We start from the raw sequence: 26,357 nt of genomic DNA on the forward strand, positions 1-26,357 counted from the left end.
GCAACTGGTCCGGCGGCGCGGGCGACGCGGCGGCGGGCCACCCGCTCCAGTAACGCGTGGCACCGTGACGGACCTGGCGACGTCGACGTGCCTGGTCGGCGACCGGCGGGGAGAGGGGCAGGGTGGCGGCGGAGGCGGCACCGCGACGGCGGCGTCGGTGCGACGTCCGCTACGGCGGTTGGCGTAGTGCCGGACGGGTGGCGGGCAAGCGAGCGGCGACGTCTTAGATGAAAAAAACGGAATCTCAAAACACCTTTTTGGTGTTTTGAGAAAAGTGTTTAATTTTTGGATTTTGTAAAGAGTGAAGTTAAAAAAACGCCCCGGTTGCCAAACGCGTTTCATTGTTTTTTTTGAAAAAAAAAACAGAAACGACAAAAACGCCATGGTATCCAAACGCTTTAATCATTTGAGTAACAAATGTCTTCAGAATTGTCGACCTAATAGAAAATTTCATGATGCGGACAAATACTAAATAACTCAGTGATTGGGGGAAGTAATAACAATTTTAATGATTTGAGAGACCAATTTCATAACATAAAAGTTATAAGGCGCTAATACGGAAAAAAAAAACTTAAATAAAGGAGAAGCTTGTTTATGTAGCTCAAGCGAGGGGGCCATGTGCAAAAAACGCCACCGTCTGCGTTGAAGACGGACTCGTAAAATTTTGCCTTGGTATTTATAGAAAATCCCCGACTCTCTCCTCTCCCCATCTCTCTCGAATCCGACTGGATCTCTCTCTCTCTCTTTTCATCCTGATCGGATCCCGTAAGTCTCAAACCCTAGCATTTTATTTTTGTAATTTTTTTAATAGAAATAGATACTGAATCCCGTTTGATCCCTAAAAATGACGATGGCGTGTTATTCTGAGCTCAATTAATCTACCAAACTAACAATTATGGTCACTGTTTGTTGAGATTTTTGTATAAGACCCAGATCGATGAACAATTACCGATTAATTTATGCATCTTTGCTCTAAATTGAGATCAAATTACCGATTATGAATATATCTATTTAATTTGCAGGGTAATGGATAACGAGTGTTCTTGTTGTTGAAAAAAAGCAGGAATTTTGTGCAGTGAAGAGCTCAATTCCGTAGATTGTTGAGCGAAGAAGATCGACAATGTTTTCATTGTTCTATGGTCTCTGGAAGCATGTTTTCAGCAAGACCGAGTTCCGTGTACTTATCCTCGGAGTCGAAAAGGCTGGGAAAACTGTAAGCTTTATTTAACTTTGTTTCCCTCCTGTTTATTTTGCATTGTCTTGGCTTGTGTCATCATTTGCATAGTTGTCAATTGATAATGTGGTTGTTTTACTTACCCCTACTCTAGTTTCTGGTAATATAATAGAAATTTCTAGTGATTTCGTGGACTAACATCATGTTTGCTTGAGGTTCCATGATAAATTCTAACGATCTATTCAAACCAAAAATTTATCTTCTCTAGCGGTTAGGGTTAATAAGGTTCACGAAACTGAACTTGTGTATGACAAGTGAAGACAAATAATTAAAATGGAGGCCCTGATACTACAAGTCCTGTAATGGGTCCTGAATCTGTGCATATTTTAATGAAAACAGTCATTTTATGAACCTCGTTATTGCACATGTGCAAAGCACCTGCTAAAAGTTAGTTCTGCAAATATTTGAGATTTGAGTCTAATCGTTGTCATAATGTTTACGCATCCGAGAATGTTTTCATTCTCTTTTCTTTTATTAGACATTATTGGAATCACCCAGAATTAAAGGTTTCAATTAGTCATTTTATGAACCTTTGTTTGTATTAGTCTAGCTAGGCACTAACCAGTTGTGATATGGCGTTCCCCGCTGGGGTTTAAGTATACAGTAGTGTAGTCGTAATGAGCACTTTTGGAATGTTAGTTTGCAATCTGCATTACATATGTCAAGCAAAGATTAGTAATCCCCCTGAAAAGATTCAAATACATATTCATTATTACAAAAACAGTACTTGAATCATGTATTGTGTATTTTATTGGTCTTGTATTAAAAGAGATGGACAAGTCAGTGGTATGATGGATATTTAATTTAAGAAGTTGGAGAAGAGAAACAAGAGTTTTGGAATAAAACAGTTATTGGTCGGGGAATAAAGTTTGTTCTGCTGCTTTCTTATCCAAAAACAGACGGATATCCACACTATCATAATTGGTTAAGTCCTGGGTTTCATAGTGTCAGTTGATCTTTTCAATCCAAAGTGAATGGCTAAGACTTGAATGCTCGTCCTAGGTTTCTAGGTTGCGAGGAGTTAGGGTCTTATAATCGATGAATCCTTCTAAAAGAAAGACTCCAAGATAAAGTGGAGTGAGCGAGATTAAAAAAAAATGGTAGAGAGCATTGCAGTTATACCAAAACATAAAGTTTTATGGTTGTTAAATTGATGATTGTTTCACCAATGGAGGACCTTCTTTCCAAGGGACGAATTTTCATCACCTTGTGTATTTTTCTCAATGTATCTTGTACCTGGTTAAGAGGGAAGGCCATTTACTCTTGAGGTCCTGCATAGGATTCAAGAAAGTGGCTTTTGCTCTCTCGTACTCCATGTTATTATTGAAATATATCACAATGCCCTCCCCATGAATGTAGGATGTGTTTGTACAAATCACCTTTATCTTATATGTTGTGCTTGTTTATTTCTTTTTGCCATGTTAATGTGCACAATGTTCTAAATGTCGGATGTCGGGATCATTGGAAAATTCCATGTCAGATAGTGGATACCAATGATATATTGAGGATATATAGTCGTATCGGATAGTGTGTATGCAATATCAAATCATAGGTGTTCTAAATGAAATCTAAACTTATAAACATACCAAATCATATATAGATACACCATCATACACGTACTTAGAATTACTAAACGATTTTAGAAACTAGCTTCTAGATTGCTTCAATAGATTATATTAGATTGTCTAGGATGAATAGCTTCGTTTAGTACCCTTTTTAACCTTTTAATTATTGTTTTTAGTAATTAAAGAGGGTTTCTACTGGATGTATTTAGAGTTAAACAAATTCTTTTCCTTTACGTTTATTCCATGTTATTCTTTTTTTGCTCCTGTCCCCTATATCTTCTTTTGTTTGTAAATCAAAATAATTGTTCCAGTGCTACTGTTCAAATGTGTTTATCAGTTGGAAGGAACCTTATTTCATGATTTACTGTAAACACCACATCTAGAGCTCATGATTGCACTTCAAGTTATAGAAATCTAGTACTTCTTTAAACAACTTTGGTACAGCAGATTAGGACAATTTGATTCATGGTTGATCATTGTTCTGGCTCTTCAAGGGTTGCAGCTTTATTTCCATGTTTACAATTGATACATCATACATGAATAATACAATCTACATATAAAATCTTTAAGAAAAACAAAAAAGCAAGTTTGTTTATATTTATATGCCCGAAAGTGTAGATTTAAGTAAAATATCACATGCCTTAAATCGTAGAGTTAAGTAAAACAACATATTTGTTGTTGATCTTTGCACGTGCTTGGTGCATGAATTTTGTTCTCAAACTTCATGATTTTTTGTTTAAATTCTTAAAGTGAAGTATAAGGGACCAAACTCTTTTTCTATATACGCGAATAATGTGCTACTTTAGCCTTTTGTCTGGTGTGATGATAATGTGCCGTTCATCCAATTCCTTGTGGATCAGGTGTAGTAATGATTTTTGTTGTAGAGGGTTGGATATGCAGATGTTGGACTAGCACACAAAACCCTTACATTTATATATGTAGCATAGTTACATTTATATATGTAGCATAGCATGTATGTCCGTAGTTTGTGCTTAATGTATAAAAATTGACGCCAATATAAGAAACATGATTTAGAGCCATCAGATAACTGGTTTATTACTCTCTACTACTGGTGTATGTGACTTCTAAATAGTTTTGATACAAAAAGGCAATATGTAGAAATGTTTGAAACCATGTAAGTTTGTTATTTATTTAATTCCTTACATTCAATATACATGAGTTTGTGTTTCATGTTTATTGGGTTTCAAGGTATTACGTATCTTGTTTAAGTAGAGTTCTGTTTTTCTTTCTGATAACATATAATCTTTGTTTAGACTTTGCTAGAGAAGTTGAAGTCCACATACACTAATATGGAAGGGCTCCCTCCTGATCGAATTGTTCCAACAGTTGGACTTAACATTGGTCGTATTGAAGCTGCCAATTCAAAACTTGTATTTTGGGACTTGGGAGGTCAGGTATGTTTCTTTGGATTCTGAATTTTGTGGAGTTGTTCTCACATTATATGTATATTAATTAATATAATTGTATAACCATGAGCTTCCTTTCATGTGTGTATTGAAGACTTTTGAGGAAAAAATATTTTTCTTTAAAAAAGAATCTATTTTGATATGGCCATGTTGATTGTGATTTGGTGGAATTTCTATTCCTGCAGTTATAATATTACAGTGATAATATTATAGGAACTTCTCATGCTTTTAACCATAACATGACATTACCTTATCTATGGGAAACCAGTTTGAAGCAAAACCCAATAACCGGCATTGTAAAGGTTTTCTAGTAGAAAAAGATAGCTAAGAAAAAAGAGAGAAGCTTGAAGCTTGTAGAAAGAGATAATAGAGAGAGCAAAACCCTAACTTATTGTTTATTGAGATAATAAGAGAGATATATATAGCCATACAAATAGGGTTAACCCATAGATGGCCTTATCAAACCAAAATTAGAAATAACCTTGCTGAACTTATCAAACCAAGCTCGAGGACTCTGCTTTAACCCATAGATGGCCTTTCTCAGCCTGCAGATAATATTCTCCCCTTGAGCAACATACCCAGGAGGTTGCTCCATATAAACCTCCTCGTCCAAATCACCATAAAGGAAAGCATTATTCACATCTAGTTGGTGCATTGCCCAATCCATATTAACCGCCAGAGAGAAAAGAATTCTGATGGAGTTGAGACGAGCAACGGGCGAAAAGGTTTTAAAATAGTCGACGCCATATATCTGGGTATAACCTTTAGCAACCAGGCGAGCTTTGTAATGATCAACAGATTCATCAGGGCGATATTTCAGGGTATACACCCATCTGCAACCAACCACAGTCGCTCTAGTAGGAAGAGAAATCAAGTCTCAAGTTCCTCTAGAAAGTAGTGCATTCATTTCCTCATCCATAGTTTGCTTCCGATCTGGTACTAACATAGCTTCCTCATGTGACCTGGGTATAGATACAGTGGACAAAGACAAAGCAAACTAACGAAAAGATGGGTTGAGACGGTCATAAGAGACAAAAAGAGAGATAGGATATTTCGGAAGACCGTTTACCTTTTCGAAGAGCAATAGGGATATCCAAATCAGAAGGAATAGAGGTCTCAACATGAGATGGAACGACAGCTGGAGATGAAGATTCAGCAGAAGCAGATTCAGGGGCATGTACTTTCGGACGGCGAGAGTATGTCAGTAGAAGCTTCGGTGCAAGAGCTACAGGAACAGGTAATGGAATAATAGTAGGAGCAGAGAAAGGTAGTGGTACCTCTAGACACCCAATACTAGTGGAAGCAGACGAAAAATAGGAGACAGACTCAAAAAAGGTAACATCAGCAGATACAAAATATTTCCTGATGGCTGGATGATAACACCTATATTCTTTTTGAGTACGAGAGTATCTAACAAAAACACATTTGATGGATCTAGAAGATAACTTATCCAAACCAGCAGTTAAATCCTGAACAAAACACGTTGAACCAAAGACACGGGGAATCATAGAGAATTATTTTTTATCAGGATAAAGACAATTGAATGGTATTAAACCATCAAGGACAGAGGAAGGCATGCGATTAATCAAATAATTTGCAGTGAGAACAGCATCAGACCACAAATACTTTGGAATATTCATATGTATCATCAGTGTTCTAGCAACATCTAGAATATGCCTATGCTTCCTCTCAGCAACTTTATTTTATTGTGAAGTGTGAGAACAATAAGTCTGATGAATAATGCTATTAAGAGCACAAAATTTTAAAACATCACCTTTCATATATTCCAAAGCATTATCAGTACGAAGAATACTGACAGAAGTAGAGAATTGAGTTTTTATTTCATTATAAAAGAGTTCAATAACGTGCGAGGCCTCTGACCTCTCTTTTAACAGATAAAACTACGTCATGCGAGTGAAATCATCAACAAAGATAATAAAATATCGAAAACCTTTCACAGAGGGAACACGATAAGGACCCCAGACATCAGAATGAACCAACTCAAAAGCAAAGCTACTACGTTTATTGACTCGACTCTGAAAAGTAGCACAATGATGCTTACCTAGTTCACAAGACTCACAACCTAAAGAGAAAATAGATGACTGAACAGAAACTACCGATCTAAGTTTTTGTAGTGAAAGATGACCTAGACGTCAGTGCCACAATAAAATAGAGTCAGACTGTGATGCAACAAGACTAGTCTTTGTCACACTATCGTCAAAATAGTACATACCTCCTCTCTCATGCCCCGAACCAATCTTCATCCCAGTTGCTAGATCCTGAAAAACATAATAAAATGGAAAGAACGTGACTTTACAGTTATTTTATTTTGTAAACTTGTTTATGGATAATAGGCTAACAAGGAATTTGGAAACATATAACACATCAGTTAGTTTTAAGGAGGAAATAGCATGAACTACTCCATCACCACGAACTAGAGAAAGAGTACCATCAGCAATGCGGATAGAAGAAAACTTATCAGAAAGATGTAAAGATACAATGTGATCCTTTATACCTGTCATATGAGATGAGGCTCCAGAATCTAGTACCCAGGGTTTGTGAGAAGAAGCTATGTAAGCATCCATACCTGAAGAGGATGCATGAGTAACAGAATGAATGTTCTGAGAGAGTTCTAGCTGGCGTAACCTCTCATAATCTGCCTGAGAAATCTGAACAGTAGGAGCAGTAACAGCTGGACCATCAGAAGTAGTAACGGTAATAGATGAGTGAGTCGATTCAGTATCAGCTACCTGGGCCCACTGAGGACGACCAAACTTCTCCCAACACTTCTCAGAAATATGATTGGTTCTTCCACAGTGACCACACTGACGTGAGCTCTTATCAGATTCACCTGACCTCCCACCAAAGGAGCCACGTCCTCCCCCTGAATCACGGCCATGATCACGACCGCGGCCTCTGCCCCGACCAGAGAATATAGCAGACTGATTCATTGTAGGTGGAGATGGTGCAGTAGTATTAGAAATAACACCAGTAGAGACCTGCATGACTCTGAAAAATATAACAGTCAGTGAGAGAATGGTATCGCCACCCAATATATGTCCTCTCACCTGGGATTGTAAAGTAGGATGCAATCCAGAAAAAAATTTGGACACTGTTAGATCTCGGCGATACCCTAATAGCGTCGTTGCATCAACTACTGCAGGCTGATGCATCTCGTCGATACCATAATCTTTAGGCTGTCCCACATCTCCTTCACAGTGGTTAAAAACATAACGTTACTACTGATCTGTGCTTTCATACTGTTGAGAAGCCAAGTCATAACACAATAATCAGATGAGAGCCATGAATTGTAGGTGGGATCTGAGGTTGGTGGTGAAGATGTCAGAAGATGTGGTAGTTTGCTCTGAGCGCCAATGAAGATGCGGAAAGCTTGTGCCCAGAGCAGATAGTTTGCACCATTCAATTTAATAGTAGTCCCCAAGACTACCTTGGACGCAGAGGTCTCACCAGCAATAATAGAAGGAGTAGTAGAGGAGGAGATGTCTGACATCGAAATAGTAGTCATTTTTTTTAGCAACAATAGGAGACAGATAGTAGTCAAATAGGCAGATTAGTAGTAGAGATCCGTTCTTGAAACATAAACTAAGAGCAGATCAGGAGCAGGATTAGAGGTAGATAGTCATGCCCTCACGCCACGTAGGCGAGATCACCTGAGGGAGAGAGCCCTGGTTTTTGTTTGCACAAAGGCTCAATTTCTATATTCTTGTTTCTCGAAGGAAACAAGAATAAAAGTGAAATATCTCAACAACGTGAGATAGACACTCTTCCTCTCATCAGTTCTATGACTGAAATGTCGAGGCTTCCTCTCATCAGTTCTATGACTGAAATGTTGAGGGATACAATCGTCCTCTCATCAGTTCGAAGACTGAGATGTCGAGGGAATAGGCAACACGATGTAGGGGGCACTGTAGCACGGTCCTGTAGCGTCGGTACTGTAGCAGCAGGCGGCGGTACAAGATGTCAGAAGATGTGGTAGTTTGCTCTGAGCGCCAATGAAGATGCGGAAAGCTTGTGCCCAGAGTAGAGAGTATGCACTATTCAATTTAATAGTAGTCCCAAAGACTACCTTGGGTGCAGAGATCTCACCAGCAACAATAGAAGGAGTAGTAGAGGAGGACATGTCCGACATCGAAGTAGTAGTATTTTTTTTAGCAACAATAGGAGACAAATAGTAGTCAAATAGGCAGATTAGTAGTAGAGATCCGTTCTTGAAACATAAACTAAGAGCAGATCAGGAGCAGGATTAGAGGTAGATAGTCATGCCCTCACGCCACGTAGGCGAGATCACCTGAGGGAGAGAGCCCTGGTTTTTGTTTGCACAAAGGCTCAATTTCTATATTCTTGTTTCTCGAATGAAACAAGAATAAAAGTGAAATATCTCAATAACGTGAGATAGACACTCTCATCAGTTCTATGACTGAAATGTCGAGGGATACAATCATCCTCTCATCAGTTTGAAGACTAAGATGTCGAGGGAATAGACAACACGCTGTAGGGCGACAATGTAGCGGCGGTACTGTAGCGGTGGTACTGTAGCAGTGGTATTGTAGCGACAACGGCGGCTAAGGTTTTTGAATGAGGATTTGTGACGGCTAGGGTTTGATGCTCTGATACCATGTAGAAAGAGATAATAGAGAGAGCAAAACCCTAACTTATTGCTTATTGAGATAATAAGAGAGATATATATTGCCATATAATAGCCCATTAACCCAATACCCAATACTTAATTTAACAAAGCTGTTTTTTGAAAAGCAAACTTGGAAGTAATATAAATGTCATACGTTGTATTTTTACTCTCCTTTCTCTTTGTCTCCTATATTATTGATTCATCTTGGAATTTTCAGGAGAGGATATGTGATACTCTTATGATGACCACTCATGAAATTATAGCTTGTAAATAAGATTAGGTTATGAGCATAAGTAGTTGAATGTGTTTGTTCCTAAAGAAGTTATGAAGAAACTATGATACAACAGTACGTTGATTTAACCTGGTGAACATTTGTCGTGATCCTTTTGGTATAGAGGCTGGTTGCAACTGAATTTAAAGTTCTTTATTGCAATTTGACCCCCAACAACTTCAAATGACCTGGATCTTCTATTCCTGTCCTGAATTTTTGTTATGGAAACCTCATGAAGATTTCCGTAGTTAAACTCAATATTTGTTTGCCCTTTATCTTTTGATCTATATCAAATCTGATATATTACCTTCTGTATGTAGATTGGTCTACGCACAATTTGGGAGAAGTATTATGACGAGGCACATGCAATAATATTTGTAATAGATGCTTCACGCCCTTCTTCTTTCGAAGATTCCAAGTCTTCATTGGGTCAGTGCTGATGATTTTACGTAACTTTTGTTTAAACTGTGTTTTTGGCCTTACACTTCATGTGCATGGAAATATTTATGCTGCAAGTTAGTGGAGTCTTTAATATTCTGATATTACTAATAATAGACAATGGTTTACAGAAAAGGTACTTCGACATCAGGATCTAAAAGGGGCACCCATTCTGATACTAGGGAACAAGCAGGTGAATACATAGCTTTTGCTTTTCACACCCTTCTTTAATATTTTTCTTCGTGGTGTAAGCTTTTTCCTAGATTATTAATTATTTCTTAAGTTTAAGCTTTTGTTTTTCTATAACCTCTTAAACCTTTCAAACATCTAGATTCATTCGTTCATGGTCTCAGTTGAAGGAATTCGAGTGTTATTTCTGCTAGTATATCTACAATTAGCAATCTACTGGTTATTAAAAAAATTTAAGATCAAAACATTCAGGTCATTCGCACTGGTTGAACATCATGTTTGTATAGTTTTTATTTTTTATAACTTTCTGTCATTTACATACACTATGTCTAGCGTATACCTTGTGTGAAGTTTTACTAAGCTCACCAGCCCATATTTACCTTGTTGGATATTTTATTCCTCTAGAAATTGAGGTCATTGCCTAAGCGTTTATTGCCATCACATTGAATAATGGTTGTTCAATTGTTTGATAGATATAAGGGTAGAATACTATCTTGAATCTAGTTGTTTATTTATGAGCTCTTTTGATGGAGGTTTCTGTAAATGAAACACAAGTTGTAGCTCCGTCATCACAGATTCGAGAGAACCTAGATTTGATGAGTTGAAATTTTCATATCAGACTAATATCTAACAGGGGCTGATAATCTAGAAATGTGCATTGTGGGGTTCTTGGTTGCTCTTTTGGTTGTGAACCTGCGATGATCCTTTGATTAGCTTTTTTGAGCGAGAAACCTCTTGACGCTATGTGTAACAGGATCTCCCTGAAGCTGTATCATCTGAAGAACTTGCTAGATATCTGGATCTCAAAGAGTTGGACGAGAGGGCACACATGTTTGAAGCTGTTTCTGCATACAGTGGGTAAGTAGAAGAAATTCATGTTCCTTTCGTATGTTATCTTTCTCTTGTACATAGTTTTTTCCCCAAAAAAAGGAAAAAAAAAAGAAAAAAGAAAAGAAAGAAAGCCCATCGTTTCAAACTGAATTACTCATGATGATGCAGTTGATTTTTTTCCAATGGAAACACCAAAACCAGATTTTATCAATATAATTTCTACGAAACTTGGCTGCAGTTTGTAGGATAGAAAAATCTTCTGAACCAACCATCACATGCACATTATACAAATACAAAAGTATGATACATGTCATCAAAATTGAAAAAAATGAACTTGTAATTGTAGTCAACAAGTTGTGCTAAAAAATGAAAGATTAAACGGGTGTCTATAGTGTGAGAATGCAATGTCTGTGCATCTATTGCTTTTAGCCTTTGAAGATTCCTTGAATCCAAGCCTGACTTTTATAGCAGATATCTGAAGTTCACTTGGTGTGTTCTCTGTAGGTCATGATTAGCAGCCTGATATAGAATTTTACCTGATCAAATTGCAATTTGGCGTGCTTATTCAAGCAATAGGGTGGTCTTATTTAGTGTAGTAAAATCAGAATTAAATTACTTTCTACTGAAAAAAAAGAAACATTACCAAAATTTAATGGAAATTTTCATTATAAACTTGTCATCGTTTTTGTAGGATGGGAATTAAATTGGCTGTCGACTGGTTGGTGGAGGTGATGGAAAGAAGTAAAAGAACAGAACTGCTTAGGGTACGTGCAGGTGCATATGGAAACATTTAGTAACATCCATACCCAACCTTAATTTGGATCAACGATATCTACAGCTGAGGCAAATATGATGCGGAGACAGTGAAAATTTTATTCAGACTGTTTGGAATCATGATCTGCTTTGTTTCTGCGTCAATTGCATTTATGTCGATCTCATATTGGCCAAAGAAATTGCGATCAACTGCTCCCAACCTTCACACCTGTGTAAATCAGCATGTATTGTTTGGATCTAGTTACAGTGACAACTTTTTCAATATAGCATCAAATACAAATGGCTACGATGGTTTTTGTAATCTTTTAAGTTTCTGAAAGAACGAGCTGGTAAAGCTCTGGGTTACTCTGTCTGCTGAGGGACTAACTTGATCTTGTGTAGTTGGAGAAGGTAATAATATTGATATGGAGATTCTTTTGCAATATGATCTGAAAACGACCGGCCAGTCTCCTGCCCCTCAAAATGTGCCTAGGGACTCAACTGGTTAGATGATTTCCTTCCTTTCTTCCGCTTGATTAATACAAATTTGGAAGCGGGGTAGAGTAACGGAATGATGGTTATGAGGTGGTGCCACATTTAGTAAATGAGCTACCGAAAGATAGAGCGGTGAGGTCCATCAAAACGTAGACCTCAACACTAGCATATTTTTTGGTAACTCATTTATATTTCTTGGTAACTAATTTTGATAAATGAGCTGCTGCCACCTCATACCATTATTTTCTTTTCTTTTCTATAAGGGTTATTTGCACTTTAATACTCAAAAACTTTGCTCTTTTTTAAATTCTAGTATCCTGAAGTTCTATTTTGACTGTTTAATACTCTTAGTGCAAAAACGCCGGCACTAATTTTATCCAAGAATATCGCCATATAAAAGTCAAAGAGAAACAAAATTTCCTTCAGTTGGAGAAGTGAGGAACAAAGGTTTTTTGGGGGTATCAAACCGTAAAATTAGTGTCGATTTTAAACTTCAAAGTATCAAATCTTAAAAACTTCCGGGTAAGCTAAAAAGGTTACAAGTTCGGGATATTAAACAGCAAATAACCCTTTTTAATAATGAAACATTTAAGACCCAAAATCAAAAATAAACTCCTCCCTTACTACCCATTTTACCACGTGCCTTATACGTGGAGCTGAGCTTTGCCCTCATCTATTACTCACAAACAGCTCCATTGTCACGCTAGTCAAATTCTAGACACAAGTCCGTAGACCATTTAAAGTCAAAGGATCAACCTCGAATGCTACAAACTTCCACCATTAATTAACATTTAAATGACATTTCATAAGAAACTTCTAAAGAAGTCCCCTGCATAATGAGTCAAAGAGGCGGCCGCCCTGAGCCAGTCCTATATATGAACCGAAGCCTTGCACATGTAACCATCCAACCAACAAAAGCTTCTGACAAATTTTATTTGCTCCTCCAAAGTTTCAACGTGCGTCAAACTCGATCCCCTCATGGCCTTCGAGAGTTCAAGTGACGATACGCTGAAGGTTTGCTTGTTCATCTTCGTACAAGCTCTAGTGTTCATCATCCTCTCCAACTCGTCAGCAATTTTCTCCTCATCTGTTATGAGATCTCCCAGCTTCAAAAGGGCTCCGTCTGTGAACATGCGCCGAATTCTCGCGCTCCTCTCTGATCTGCCTCCGACGGGCGAGCCGTCGCCTCGGCCTGTTGATGCTAAGGACTAGATGTTCTAATTGAATTTTTGAAGGAATTCTTTTATGTGTGACCCCCCAAATATTTTTATTTGTTAGACTTATATACTTCGTCTCTTATATATGCCCTGACATATGACTTGTTAAATGTATTGGGACCGCAAGAAAAAAAAAAGTTGTGTGTATTTTCAAAGGATTGTGCCGCTGATGATGATATTCCTCTTATGAGCAACTGGACTCAGTTTGTTTCGTTGCATCAGTCTTGCCCTTTGAACCGTAATGCGATGTACAATCTTATTTGCGATTTGGCGTATGAATCATCTAGAATTTACTTTAGATAACTATATCAATTGATGACTATGGAAAAAATAAGTCAAATAAATATCGTAAAGCAAAAAAGCACAACCCCAAGATATTTATCTTGGCATTGGCCCTATTTCAAACCTTTGGCCCCCCCTTTCCCCTCCTCCTTTGCTTTCATCCCCAGTCTTGGATAAGCCTCGGCCTGTCCCTCTCTCTCCTCTCCCTTCTACAATCAAACTCTGCAGACAAAAAAAAAACACACAAACAAATGCTTCTATAATTTTCTACACAAAAAAAGAAAAAAAAAATCCAAAAAATGTCAGTTTTAGCTCCAAACCCTTCCTTAATCCACAGAGGCATATGCTGCAGAGAACAGAACAACTACTTAGCCAACAGCAATGCTTGCGTTAGTATACCAGTTAGCATTGGAGGAGTCTCTGCAGTTTCCAGAAATGGAAACAGAAGGGAGAGGAGATTGAGAGCTTTTTGGGATACAAGGCCAATATCTTTAGAGATGGAAGCCATTGAAGGAGTTGAGGAGCTTGAGGATATTCTCAGCCAATCTAAAGAGACCTCCCAGCCCGTCCTCATTGATTGGTTAGTTTAAGTAATTAAAATAAAGTTTAATGCTGTTTTGTCTCTCTAATATTTATTTCATATTTCATCACATCAAAATTTTAATGGTAATAGAAATTATCCTTGATCCAGTGGACTTGATCAACAGAATTAACAGCTTGTAAAAAAAAATTATCTTGTGTTCCTAGAGTTTGAAATTTGTACTATATATCATTTAAGGTTGATATTCTTTTTGCACATAATTAATATCATGAACCAGGCCTATTGGATACTTTCTCGTGCATGCTATTTGTTGTTAGCATGTTCCTCGTTAAAAGATCTAATTGGGTTTGGCCTAGTTTGAGTTTTGTTGGAAATTATGGTTAAATCTGGAATTGAACAGTGAAAGATGATGTGCTGTTATTTTAAAATTTTCAATTAACTGATGTGCGTTTGTGAAACGCTGTGCTTAAAGTAATATTTGGCCAACTCCGGTGCAAGGATCCCAATGCCAAACTGCTTCCAGGAACAGCAGTACAGTACTCTGGTGTGCACCAACCCAGTACTATCAAGATCTCCTTGATCTATAAGACCTTTCAATTAAGGCAAATGATCTCCTCGATCTCAGAACCTTTCGGTTCAAAACCTTTCGGTTTCAGGGTTCCTACGGGCACAGTTTCTGCAACAACAGCACAACAACAGCAACAACAACGTCGATGTGACGTTTGATTTCCAAGCTCGCGTGTGTATACCGATGTTCGTATTCTATACTAATGTTCGTATTCCATGCTCGCGAGAGAGTTTCAGCAACTACCAAGAGCTACCCAAGAGCGCTATTTATAGGCCTCTAAGGCCAGCTCAAGAGTCACTAGCAATTAATATGACTGTTACAATTCTTAATAACAATTAAGATTGTAACATCAATGTATTAACTTGCTCTAATTATTGTTGTAACTGCTGCATACAGTAACTCCTAAATACGAGGCAATCAATGGACGCGTTGCTACAAAACGCGAGGGTCACGTCTCAGCAAATCAGACGAACCTCGTTTGACAAACGAACGTCATCAAACATGTGAACCTCGTATGACAGATGAACCTCGTCGAATGAGCGAACATCGTCAAACAGGCGAACCTTGTATGACAGACGAACCTCATCGATCGAGCGAACCTCGTCAAACAGGCGGACCTCGTATGACAGACGAACCTCGTCAAACAGCGAACCTCATCGAACGAACGAACATCGTCAAAAAGGCGAACCGTCAATACTGCAGACGAACCGTCCGTCGAACGAACCAAGTGACACGCTTTGTCAAACTACGAGAAGCTAGGGTCAGCCTCATGCGAATCACGTAGCGTCGTGCCCCAGCCCTGCGAGGCAGGCCTACCTGGCGACCATAGTGGCAAGCCACGTGGCGCAAAAGCAGGCACCACGTCGGCTCCATCGCGTCCGTGCGAAAGTGCAAAGTGCGCCTAACAAAGCGTCACTTAGCGCCTCAGCCCGATTAGCCCCGATCCCCGGCCCATTGGCCTACGACCCACGACCCACTATAACTTATGAGAGATTAATTCAAATAAAACACTTCCCGGCTTGCCATTGGTAAGCCTCAAACAAGGGACATTTTGAAACATCAAAACATAAACTTTGCACTAGACTACTAAGCATTTATGAAAAGTACTTATAGTTAATATATATATAGTTTGAAAACTCATTTTGGAAAGCAGTTTTGACCAAATAATCCAACAAGTTTATATCAGTATACATCATGTAGTTAAGATGCATCTTATTTATTTATTTATAGTAACCAGGCTAAGAAGCTTGGATATTAGTTTAGAGAGAGAAGATACAGGATACAAAATAATATGCCTTGTAGCATTTCCTTTGATAATTAATTGTATTATAAGTAGTTATGAACAATTATTGATACTTATTAACATGCGGTGAGTAAGAATTTTCTTGGGGGTCACCTTGTTATGCATTTAATTGTCTATTCCATAGTTTTAAGAAGAGATGTATGTATGATTTCACGCAACGAAGCTGTTTTGCTTTCTTTAATCTTAAGAAAATTTCCTATAATTGTTTCGTTTTTTTCCTCCTTTTTTAGAAAATATAACTAGAAATATGAAGAATATGAGAATGTATGTTCAAATTAGATTGAGGCCGGATGCTTTCACTATTCAATCTACATGAGAAAGTGGTTCATGATGTAACAACTTTTTCCATTTGTTTTTGATAGTATGACACATGAGTTTCTGTAATCTGGAAAGCTCAGTTAAATCTTGGCTACTACCAAGTATTAACCTGCGTTAACTCTTGACTATTTTCTATAATTAGCAACTGAATTAATTTGAAATTGGTGTCTTAGAGTTTACATTTCACCCTAGTTCCAAGTATCTCGTCAAACGATTTTGTTTCTTTTAATCTGAAAAAAAAAAACTCAGCTAAAAATTTCTAGCTTCTTCAATAAAATAACAGGGGCAGTCCCTAAATGATGTATGTGGTTTGTTATATATAGGATGGCTTCTTGGTGTCGAAAATGCATTTACTTAAAGCCGAAGTTGGAGAAGCTTGCTGCTGAGTACCACCCAAGGTAAGTAAATTTTGTAATTAAGATGGCTTATTATTTTCCTCACTTAGTCAAATTTTATCGCATAGCTTGAGTTCTTTGATTAAGACTATACTCTTTAAAAATACAGAATCAAGTAGCGTAATACTTAGTCTAACACTAAGGTATAGTGCATGTAAATTTGAAGTAATGCTCTTTTTCACATTCATTAGTTTCTGATTTACAGAATCAAGTTTTATTTTGTGGACGTGAACAAAGTATCTCAAGCTTTGGTCAAGCGCGGGAATATTTCTGTAAGTTAAACAAGTTTCAATTTAAATTCTTGTTCTAAATCATTTGCACATATTGAAAGTAGGGAGCATATGGAGTTCTTTAAAGTTGTCTAATATCCTAATTTCATTCCCCACCTTGCTTTCCTTTGCTATGGATGAATTGCTCAATCAATTTGTTCAGAAAATGCCAACTATTCAAGTAAGTTCTAATCTTATTCCAAATTTATCATCATTTAAATGGTTCATGTAAATGAAAACATATATAAAAAATGAGTATGACATGAATGCAGATATGGAAGGATGGAGAGTGGAAAGATGAAGTAATAGGAGGGCATAAAGCTTGGCTTGTGATGGATGAAGTGCGCGAAATGATTCAAAAGCACCTCTAACATATTTTATCTACTTCTTTTTTGTACAGTTAATTTCTTCATTTATGCGGATCATTTAAACATAAATATGATTTTTTCTGCATATATATACAGAAAAGATGAAATATATAAGTTAATTTTCTGCTCATTCGAAATTTTTTCGAACGTCTTGACTTTTTTGTAATCTCCTTCGTGGATCTTATAGTCTATTTTTTAAGATATCTTTGACATTTGATAGAACTCTATGGCGTACGTATAATCTGACTAACTCTATCTCCTTTCAGTAAATTATCATTCACATATTATATTAACCCAATCTCTAAAGATTTGGTTTGCCTACCTTGGATATCTAAACAAGTCAAGTGCATGCAAGCTAATGCCAGAAACATGTAAGTTCTGCAGAAGAATCTCTACAACATCTGAAAAAGGATAAATCTCACTTAATCCCCAAACTCCAGGGGTTTTGCATACAACCCTCTTGAACTTCGTTTATTTAACTAATCTCCATGGATTTGTCTCACTTAACTCTCCATAGTAACACCACCGTGAACTTTGAGGGGTTATGTGCCCAAAACTTTTCCCTTAACGCTAAAAGGGTGCATTTTCATTTTTCAACCGCAAAATCGACACACTCTTCATAAAAGAATTAACTGCTCTTAACTACTCAGAACTCAAACTTACATACAAAGAAATTATTACAAAATTAACAAATAACAAACCGTACAATGATCAATACTTACACAACCAACCAATGAACCAACCATTGAAAGAAGAAGAAGAAGAAGAAAAATCAAATGAATGTCTATGATACATGCCACACAACAAATCACTTACAAATCATTTAAAACCCGAAACCATATTAAACAATCCTCACTCGAATGCAGAAGCTGAATTGCCCCGAACCGAAGAATCCGACGAAGGAGAAGTCTCACCGCCTGGAGGCAAATCAGAGATCAAAGCTAACATGCGCCTGATACTCACTGATCTTGCAGGCTTGAAGCTACGAGACCTCATCTTGCTCTCAGGAGAAAAAACATTCGACGATTTCGATAAAATCAAATAAACCAGAGCCTGAACCAGAACAAACATGGCCAACTTCATCAGAAGATCGCCGTTGAAGGAGAAGTCATCAAGAGACGTCATGATTGTTAATAATTTAGGATGAGGGGTTTTTGGGGTGAACTATGAATCATCGTAGCCTTTGTACGTCTATATAAGCAAGCAAATCAAGTTGCGTTTCAAATTTGACTTGCTTGTAGTTAGAAGGAAAGAGGAGGTTTCTCTTTAGTACCCCTTACGTGCTTGTTGAAAAAGTAAAAAGCTGAAAAAGTTAGTTATAACGAAGTATTCAACAGCAATTAACAAACATGTGATTTGAAAATTTTGATGAATATTACGTAAAAATAATAATAATATGATCAGTCATCTAAGCTTGTGATAGAAGAATCTGTTAACGGGGACTAGAGGATGACTCACTTGTTCAAGAAACTAAATCGAATTTAGGATTTGAGGACGCGGCCGCGTGAGATAACTTGCACGGCATTAGGTAGAGAAATTTACATTTAGACCCCTCAGGTTCTCCAAAACAAATTTTTTTCCCCCTCTTGTTTCACAGGACCCTCATGGAATCAAAAGATTCAACCTTACACATATGCACGTGCGCACACAAATTGTTGGGGGGAGAAATCAGGCTCGACTAGATCTAAAACGACTATCATACACGGTGGAGAAGGCGATATGGTGATCAAATCTTCCACAATTTTTGTGTTAATCAGACCCTAATCACGTGCGCATGCAATCTCGGGTACCAACCGACTTGATATCATCAACAAACGTGGTTAGACTGTCGTTAACTGAATATAAGGCTAAATCACTCATTCTCATCCAAATAACCGCACCCGAGGCCTATAAATATCAGCCCAATGCCTCCATTTTGCAGGGCGGATTATTATCAAGAGGGCGAGGTGTTGCCGGATTGAGGAGTCAAAGGAGCACGAATTTACAGCGAATACAAGTCAGATCCCGGCGAACTTCAGCATGCCGGATTGAGGAGTCAAAGGAGCACGAATTTACAGCGAATACAAGTCAGATCCCGGCGAACTTCAGCATAAAGAGGAAGGCTTTCGAAGGATCTGAACCCGTATCTCCCCCCGTCCGTCTGTTCCTCGAGATCAGGCTTGGTCTTAATCTCGAGAAGAGCTACTGATTTCGCTTGGTTGATTTCAGCGCTTCAAGCGAATACTTTCTTGGTGAGGTAGGAGCTCTATTAATTTTCCGACAACAGGATCTGATCCGTAGGCGGTCCACGGACATCGACGTCCTCGGCACAGGCAAAGAGAGCATAAGAAGAAGACCGATAAACGATCTCTCTGCGTTTGTTTGATAAAGTTGTAAACTTTTTATTTTTCATTGTGTAAGGAGATCTTATAAAAAGATCAACTTTTTATTTTATTTGAGTTTATTGTAACGACCAAAGTTGTAATAGATTCAATGACAATGAAAGCAACTTTTGACGAAAACACTCCCATCATAAGAACAAAGAATTACGATTCGATCGTTTATCGTTACCTCTGTAAAGATCAATATTACACAAAAAAACTTTAGAAATTAATTGTTACTAACAATTAAATCCTATATCAATTTTAGATGACCATAATTTAACCCAAATTCATATATCAAATTTTAAATTCTATATCAACTTTAGAAATAAACTAATTTTTACATTTTTTATAATTCCCCCTCTAAATCCACAAAATTATCCCAATTTTTCTTCACAATTCACAATTTTTCTTCACAAAAATCATCATGAATTAACACAATTAACACAATTAATTTTCTTCACAAAAATCATTAACAATTCACAATTAACACAATTAATTTCTAAAATCTAATTTTTTACATGAGATCACCATGAATTAGTGACAATATACAAGAAATAAAGAAAAAAATTTAGAAGAATTTACCTTCAATTAGTCGATGCCCTAATTTGCAGTGAACTCCGACGATAACGACGGCGAGAGCGCTAAACTCCGGCAGGATGGGAATTGGCGGCGGAGGCGGTCGGAAACGGGGGCGGCACCGGTGGTGAGGGCCTTGGTCGACGGCGGTGGTGGTTGGGGATGAGGGAGAGAGAGGCTAGGGTTTTCGTTTGAGGAGGAGAAGTGAGAGACAAACGAGACTTCACGTGACTTGCGCCGGCGGTGGGGGCCTTGGTCGATGTCAGTGATGGTTAGAGACAAACGAGACTTCACGTGACTTGCGCCGGCGGTGGGGGCCTTGGTCGATGTCAGTGATGGTTAGGGATGAGGAAGAGGGGCTAGGGTTTTCGTTTGAGGAGGAGCCGTGAAGTCTGTTTGAGGATCGACTGACTTGCACCTTTTATAGTCAGCCCAACACTCCACGGGAGTTCAACTCCCGTGGAGTTGCATGAAAAAATTGTCAGAGAATCGATCTCTGGCAATTGGGGACTGTAACTCCACGGGAGTTCAACTCTCGTGGAGTTTTCGCCCCTACAATAGACTCCACGAGAGTTGAACTCCCGTGACTCTCGTGGAGTTTTCGCCCCTACAATAGACTCCACGAGAGTTGAACTCCCGTGGAGTTTGTTGAATGTTAAAAATTTTACGGGAGTTCAACTCCCGTGAAATTTATTCGACAAATTAAACTTCACAGGAGTTCAACTCCCGTGAAGTTTAAAATTATGGTAAACTTCACAGGAGTTGAACTCCCGTGAAGTCTCGTAATTTTTTTTTCCAGAAACCGACCTGGTTTCAGCGTCAGGGCTGAAACCAGGTCGGTTTCTGCAAATAAGTATAAAATAGGTTGGTTTTTGCAATTAAATGTCCAAAAGTGTTTATTTTGAAAATTTGTCCAATTTGATTAGTTTCTTACCTTCTATTATACTTTTTTCCCATTTTTCTTCATATATATTTTGTATCCTTTTTTTTGCGGTTGATAAATTTCTTGAGCATCTTAGATCTGATAAGAAGTAATGATTTAGGGCATGTTTGTTTGCACGGAAGTAATTGTGAAGTAGATGAAGTAAAAGCTACTTCTGCTACTTCCAAGCAAAAAAGTGTATTTGGTTCTCTGAAAAACTTACTTCCAATACTTTCCTAAATGCTTATGTGGCGCCTACATATCATCCTTACTTTCAAAATATTTTTCCAATCCTCAATACTCAAAAGTAGCTCGGAAGTAGTTGAAATGCATATTAATTAGGACATAAATAAATTTTTTATTAATATTTCCTTTATTAGTTACTTCTAACAACTTTTCATTGATAAAATTATTTCCTAGTAATATTTCCAAATGTTATCCAAACAAAAAAAGTAAATAAAGAGGAAGAAGTTCTACTTCTATTACTTCTAAAAATATATGAAACAAATAAAAAAAATGCTATTTCTACTACTTCCTACTTCATAGCTTTGAAAGTTACTTCTATATATAACCTACTTCTTACTTCTAATACTTCCATTATCCAAACGGGTCCTAAACCATGACGATATGGTGATAACAGGGCTACCAGTATCTGTAGGATCTATCTTCCCCCATTTGTAAAAAAAATCTTAGGTGCCCCATGAGCACTATGCCACACCAATAAGAAAATACTATGCGACACAATTAATCATTTGTAAATAAGAAGGCGGTGAAATAATAATAATAATAATAATAATAATAATAATAATAATACCAATAATAATAATAATTTATTATTATTATAATTATTATTGCTACACACCCTCCTCCTATTGGTGTGGTATATACTCAATTGCGTAGCCAGGAATTTTTTTTGTCCTGGGCGAAAAATAAAATATGTTAATAATTGTAGAGGTTGTACATATATTTACATAAAACATTACAAGATCAATTCATTTCTTTCTTTTAAAACACCAGTGGGAGCTTTCAAAATTGTGCTCGTGGAGAAAATAAATATACTAATTGACATTCTAATTATATGTCAAGAGATCACATCTGACGATAAGTTCTAAGTTGTTGGCTTGTGAACTAATAATGTAATATCAAGATAACAAAATCATTACTTGTGCACATTTTTCTTTGAATAATATATCAAACTGAACAAGCCAATGATAATTAATGTTTGTGATCTTTGTACAGGTGGTGGCCTTCGGCCACTTTCTTGTTGCCCAGGGCAAGCCTATCCTGTTGGATTTAATCTAATAAATCTATTTGTGGGTACATATGATTAATCAATGTGTATTGCTATCTTTCAGGATAACCCACTAAAGTGATCAATCAAGTTGGGTTAATGGGTATTTAAATAAGTCATGGGGTTATATGTGCAGATACCAGGTTATAATTATGATTTATTGAGGGGCCAAATTACAAAAGTATAACATCTATAAATAAGGGGTTATGGTCCCTAACCTAGGGTTACATTCTCTAATTCTCTTCACCCTCATCTAGAGAGAAATTCGGCTATAGAGAAAACCCTAAGGTTAGAAGATTCAAAACCCATCTCAAGATTCATCTATGGATTCAGGTATAAGCTTCCGCTCTTTATGATTCTTTTTAATCTCTTCGAATTAATCAATGGCTTTATGGTTTTAGATCTCACGTTTTATGATTCAGATCTAACAAGTGGTATTAGAGACACCTTTGATTAATTCTTAGGGATTTAAGTTCTTAAAATTGGGTTTTTTGATCTTAAAATCTCTGTTTTTGGTTAAGATCTGTTCTCGGATGAACAGTAACGTTCGGATGAACAGTAAAGTTTTTCGGATGAACAGTAAAGTATTTTTTCGGATGAACGGTAACTAAAAAATCGCTGGTGAACAGTAAAATTTTGGAATTTTTTGGATTTTTCTTCTGTTTTTTCTTGGATCCGGATCAAGAAAACTCATTTTTTCGATTCTAGATCTGTTTTTGAATTAATGGCGGCGGTTTCAGTTTGAAACCCTATGGATTCGTGCGTGAAAACGTGATGAAAATTAAGGAGGTGGTTACCTCAAACGAACTTCGCGTTCGTTCTCAAGTGAGCTTCACGCTCAAACTTAACCGAACTTCGCGTTCAGTTCTTAAGTGAGCATCACGCTCAAATCAAACGAACCTCGCGTTCATTCTAAGGTGAGCCTCGCGCTCAGTTCTAAGGTGAGCCTCACGCTCAATTTAAACGAACTTCGCGTTCGTTCTAAGGTGAGCCTCGCGTTCAGTTCTAAGGTGAGCCTCGCGCTCAATTTAAACGAACTTCGCGTTCGTTCTAAAGTGAGCCTCGCGCTCAATTCAAGTTGAACCTCGCGTTCGTATTTCAGTCGAACCTCGCGTTCGTATTTCAGTCGAACCTCGCGTTCGTATTTCAGTCGAACCTCGCGTTCGTATTTCAGTCAAACCTCGCGTTCGTTTTCAGTCGAACCTCACGTTCGTATTTCAGTCGAACCTCGCGTTCGTATCTCAAGTTGAACCTCGCGTTCATTTTTTAAACGAACCTCGCGTTCGTTCTCAAGTTGAACCTCGTGTTCTTTTTTCAAACGAACCTCGCGTTCGTTCTCAAGTTGAACCTCGTGTTCTTTTTTTAAACGAACCTCGCGTTCGTTCTCAAGTTGAACCTCGTGTTCTTTTTTGAAGTTAAGGGAACTTCGTGTTCATTATGGTTAAGCCTCGGCTTTTCATGGGTCCACTTTGGTATACTTAATTTATTCAATTAAGTTATGGGCCCTAATTAAGCTGTGAGACCCCAATTAAGTTTTTGGAAATTCAGTTGATTTAAATTTTTTAATTTAAATCTAATTCGGTTTTTAATCAATTATTTAATTCAAATATTATGACACTAAGGTATTAAGGTTGTCTCTCACTCCAATTGATTAATTGAAACAAGAAGTTGCCAAAGTAACCTCTCTTGTGTAGATTGTTCATGAGGAATGTGAGATGTTTGTGTGTATGCTTTCGTGTAAATATTTAATCGGCCCAAAGGAAGGTTAATATTTATTTAGACTGTATACACATCTGCGATGATAAGCGTGTGACAATTATAAGGTTTACATGTGAATAATGAATCGATTCAAAGATAGTTTCATTATTTGACATGAGTTATTGTCAATGTTTGATCATTGCAACAAGGTATCACTTACAAGTTAATATTACTGTCCAAAGACTTGATATTAATGTTGTGCCGGTATCTTGGATGGGGATTGTCATTATTTGAATTTTATTGATTATGGTTATTGATGTGAGCATTCTTTTGTTTTATTTCAGCTAATGCATCTGCTGCAACAATTTCTGCTAACATCAACTCAATTCCCATGCTAAATGGGACAAACTTCAAGGTTTGGAAAGAGAACATATTAATTGTTCTTGGCTGCATGGATCTTGACTATGCATTAAGAACTGAACAACCCCAACCTCTCAATGCGGATAGCACTCCTGATGCAAAGAAGGAGCATGAGAAGTGGGAGCGTTCAAATCGCATGAGTCTTATGATCATTAAGCGCGGCGTTCCGGAAGCCTTCAGGGGCATAGAATCCGAAGGGATTACTAAGGCTAAAGATTTCCTTGCCGAAATTGAGAAGCGTTTTGCGAAAAACGATAAGGTAGAAACAAGCACGCTTTTAGCTCGCTTGATTTCAATGAAGTATAAGGGCAAAGGAAATATCAGGGAGTACATTATGGAAATGTCTCATATTGCTTCAAAGCTTAAGGCACTTAAACTCGATCTTTGTGACGAGTTATTAGTGCATCTGGTTTTGTTGTCTCTTCCTGCACAGTTTAACCAATTTAAGGTCAGTTATAACTGTCAAAAGGAGAAATGGACTCTAAATGAGCTCATTTCATACTGTGTGCAAGAAGAAGACAGGTTGAAGCAAGATAAGACAGAAAGTGCTCATTTGGCCTATGCCTCTAAGGATAAGGGCAAGAAAAGGAAGAATGATAAGGAAGCTGCTAAGGGTCCAGTTGAGAAGAAACAACATAAGGATAATCAGGGTTGTTTCTTCTGTAAGAAGCCTGGACATGTAAAGAAGGACTGTACAAAATATCACGCCTGGCGTGATAATAAGGGTACGTTCCTTGCTTTGGTCTGTTCTGAGGTTAATTTAGCTTCAGTACCTAGAAACACTTGGTGGTTAGACTCTGGTGCTACTACTCACATAAGTGTTTCTATGCAGGGTTGCCTGAGCTACCGAAAGCCAAGTGATGTTGAAAGACACATCTTTGTGGGCGACGGACAATCGGTAGATGTGGAAGCAATTGGGCACTTTAGGTTGTTGTTAGGAACTGGTTATTATTTGGATTTAAAAGATACTTTTGTAGTACCGTCTTTTAGACGGAATTTGGTTTCTGTTTCTGTATTGGACAAATCAGGTTATTCTTGTTCATTTGGAAACAGTCAATTCAGTTTATCTTTTAATTCAAATGTTGTGGGAACCGGTTACTTGAGTATTTATGACAACCTATATTTGCTTGATACAATTGCTTCTTACAATGAATCCTTGCATGTGGAATCACGTGGTACTAAGCGTAAATTAAATAAGGAAAATTCGGCGACATTATGGCATAAGCGCTTAGGTCATATCTCAAAAGGTAGAATTGAGCGTCTTGTGTCTGATGGCATTTTGGATTCCCTTGATTTTTCGGACTTCGACGTATGTGTTGAATGTATCAAGGGAAAACAGACCAAAGTGAAAAGATTAGGTGCCAACAGATCTTCGGATGTCTTAGAATTGATACATACGGATATTTGTGGGCCATTCCCTACGGAATCCTGGAATGGTCAACAATATTTTATATCATTCATAGACGATTACTCACGTTATGGGCACCTATATCTTATTCATGAAAAATCTGAGTCTCTGGACATGTTCAAAGCCTATAAAGCTGAAGTTGAGAATCAACTCAACAGAAGAATTAAAACCGTCAGATCTGATCGTGGTGGTTACTTTGATAAGATATCGTTTCAAATTCTTACTTCGATAAACGATGGAAGAATCATTAAACCCCTCACGATTTAATCAGAATCTGTGATTTAATGGTCCACGAGTCAAAGCGCTCCCGGCACAGGCAAAGATCTCACGCAAGCAGCGATCCAAACAACGATCCTGCGTTTGTTTCTTAAAAGTTGTAATTTTCATTTTTGTTGTGTAAAAGAAGTCTTATAAAAAGGCTATCTCTTTTGAATTTGTTGTAATCGACTGAAGATATAAAAAGTCTTATAAAAGTTTGTTTTCGTCGAAAGTTGCTCTTGCTGTGGAATTCATTATATCTTCAGTCGATTACAACAAATTCAAAAGAGATAGCCTTTTTATAAGACT

At 37.6% G+C, this 26,357-nt stretch overlaps 3 protein-coding genes across 4 annotated transcripts; 2 read left to right on the forward strand and 1 right to left on the reverse strand.

The window, feature by feature from the left end:
* Window positions 598-11,799, forward strand: LOC109845326 (ADP-ribosylation factor-related protein 1). 2 transcript variants are annotated; one of them, XM_020414565.1, is made up of 7 exons: window positions 598-765; window positions 1,023-1,213; window positions 4,074-4,214; window positions 9,466-9,574; window positions 9,715-9,776; window positions 10,527-10,630; window positions 11,295-11,799. In XM_020414565.1, exons 2-7 carry the CDS (start codon window positions 1,121-1,123, stop codon window positions 11,395-11,397), a joined length of 612 nt encoding a protein of 203 aa, XP_020270154.1. In that variant the 5' UTR covers window positions 598-765; window positions 1,023-1,120; the 3' UTR covers window positions 11,398-11,799. The 2 variants fall into 2 exon arrangements, with proteins under 2 accessions (XP_020270154.1, XP_020270155.1); XM_020414566.1 differs by having other exon boundaries at window positions 1,064-1,213.
* Window positions 13,488-17,242, forward strand: LOC109845590 (thioredoxin-like 3-1, chloroplastic). The gene is made up of 5 exons (XM_020414861.1): window positions 13,488-13,930; window positions 16,404-16,478; window positions 16,681-16,747; window positions 16,908-16,925; window positions 17,017-17,242. Exons 1-5 carry the CDS (start codon window positions 13,650-13,652, stop codon window positions 17,113-17,115), a joined length of 540 nt encoding a protein of 179 aa, XP_020270450.1. The 5' UTR covers window positions 13,488-13,649; the 3' UTR covers window positions 17,116-17,242.
* Window positions 17,756-18,288, reverse strand: LOC109845591. The gene has a single exon (XM_020414863.1). It carries the CDS (start codon window positions 18,235-18,237, stop codon window positions 17,965-17,967), a length of 273 nt encoding a protein of 90 aa, XP_020270452.1. The 5' UTR covers window positions 18,238-18,288; the 3' UTR covers window positions 17,756-17,964.

Source organism: Asparagus officinalis, chromosome 6 (assembly GCF_001876935.1).
Source record: "Asparagus officinalis chromosome 6, Aspof.V1, whole genome shotgun sequence".
Lineage (NCBI taxonomy): Eukaryota > Viridiplantae > Streptophyta > Magnoliopsida > Asparagales > Asparagaceae > Asparagus > Asparagus officinalis.

Excerpts from the sequence above, each read along its gene's own strand:
- LOC109845590 (XM_020414861.1), top strand. The coding sequence starts at position 13,650 with ATGTCAGTTTTAGCTCCAAACCCTTCCTTAATCCACAGAGGCATATGC. Across the intron at positions 13,931-16,403 it reads CAGCCCGTCCTCATTGATTG|GATGGCTTCTTGGTGTCGAA; the intron begins GTTAGTTTAAGT and ends TGTTATATATAG. Across the intron at positions 16,479-16,680 it reads GCTGCTGAGTACCACCCAAG|AATCAAGTTTTATTTTGTGG; the intron begins GTAAGTAAATTT and ends TCTGATTTACAG.
- LOC109845326 (XM_020414565.1), top strand. The coding sequence starts at position 1,121 with ATGTTTTCATTGTTCTATGGTCTCTGGAAGCATGTTTTCAGCAAGACC. Across the intron at positions 4,215-9,465 it reads TTTGGGACTTGGGAGGTCAG|ATTGGTCTACGCACAATTTG; the intron begins GTATGTTTCTTT and ends TTCTGTATGTAG. Across the intron at positions 9,777-10,526 it reads TGATACTAGGGAACAAGCAG|GATCTCCCTGAAGCTGTATC; the intron begins GTGAATACATAG and ends TATGTGTAACAG.
- LOC109845591 (XM_020414863.1), bottom strand. The coding sequence starts at position 18,237 with ATGACGTCTCTTGATGACTTCTCCTTCAACGGCGATCTTCTGATGAAG.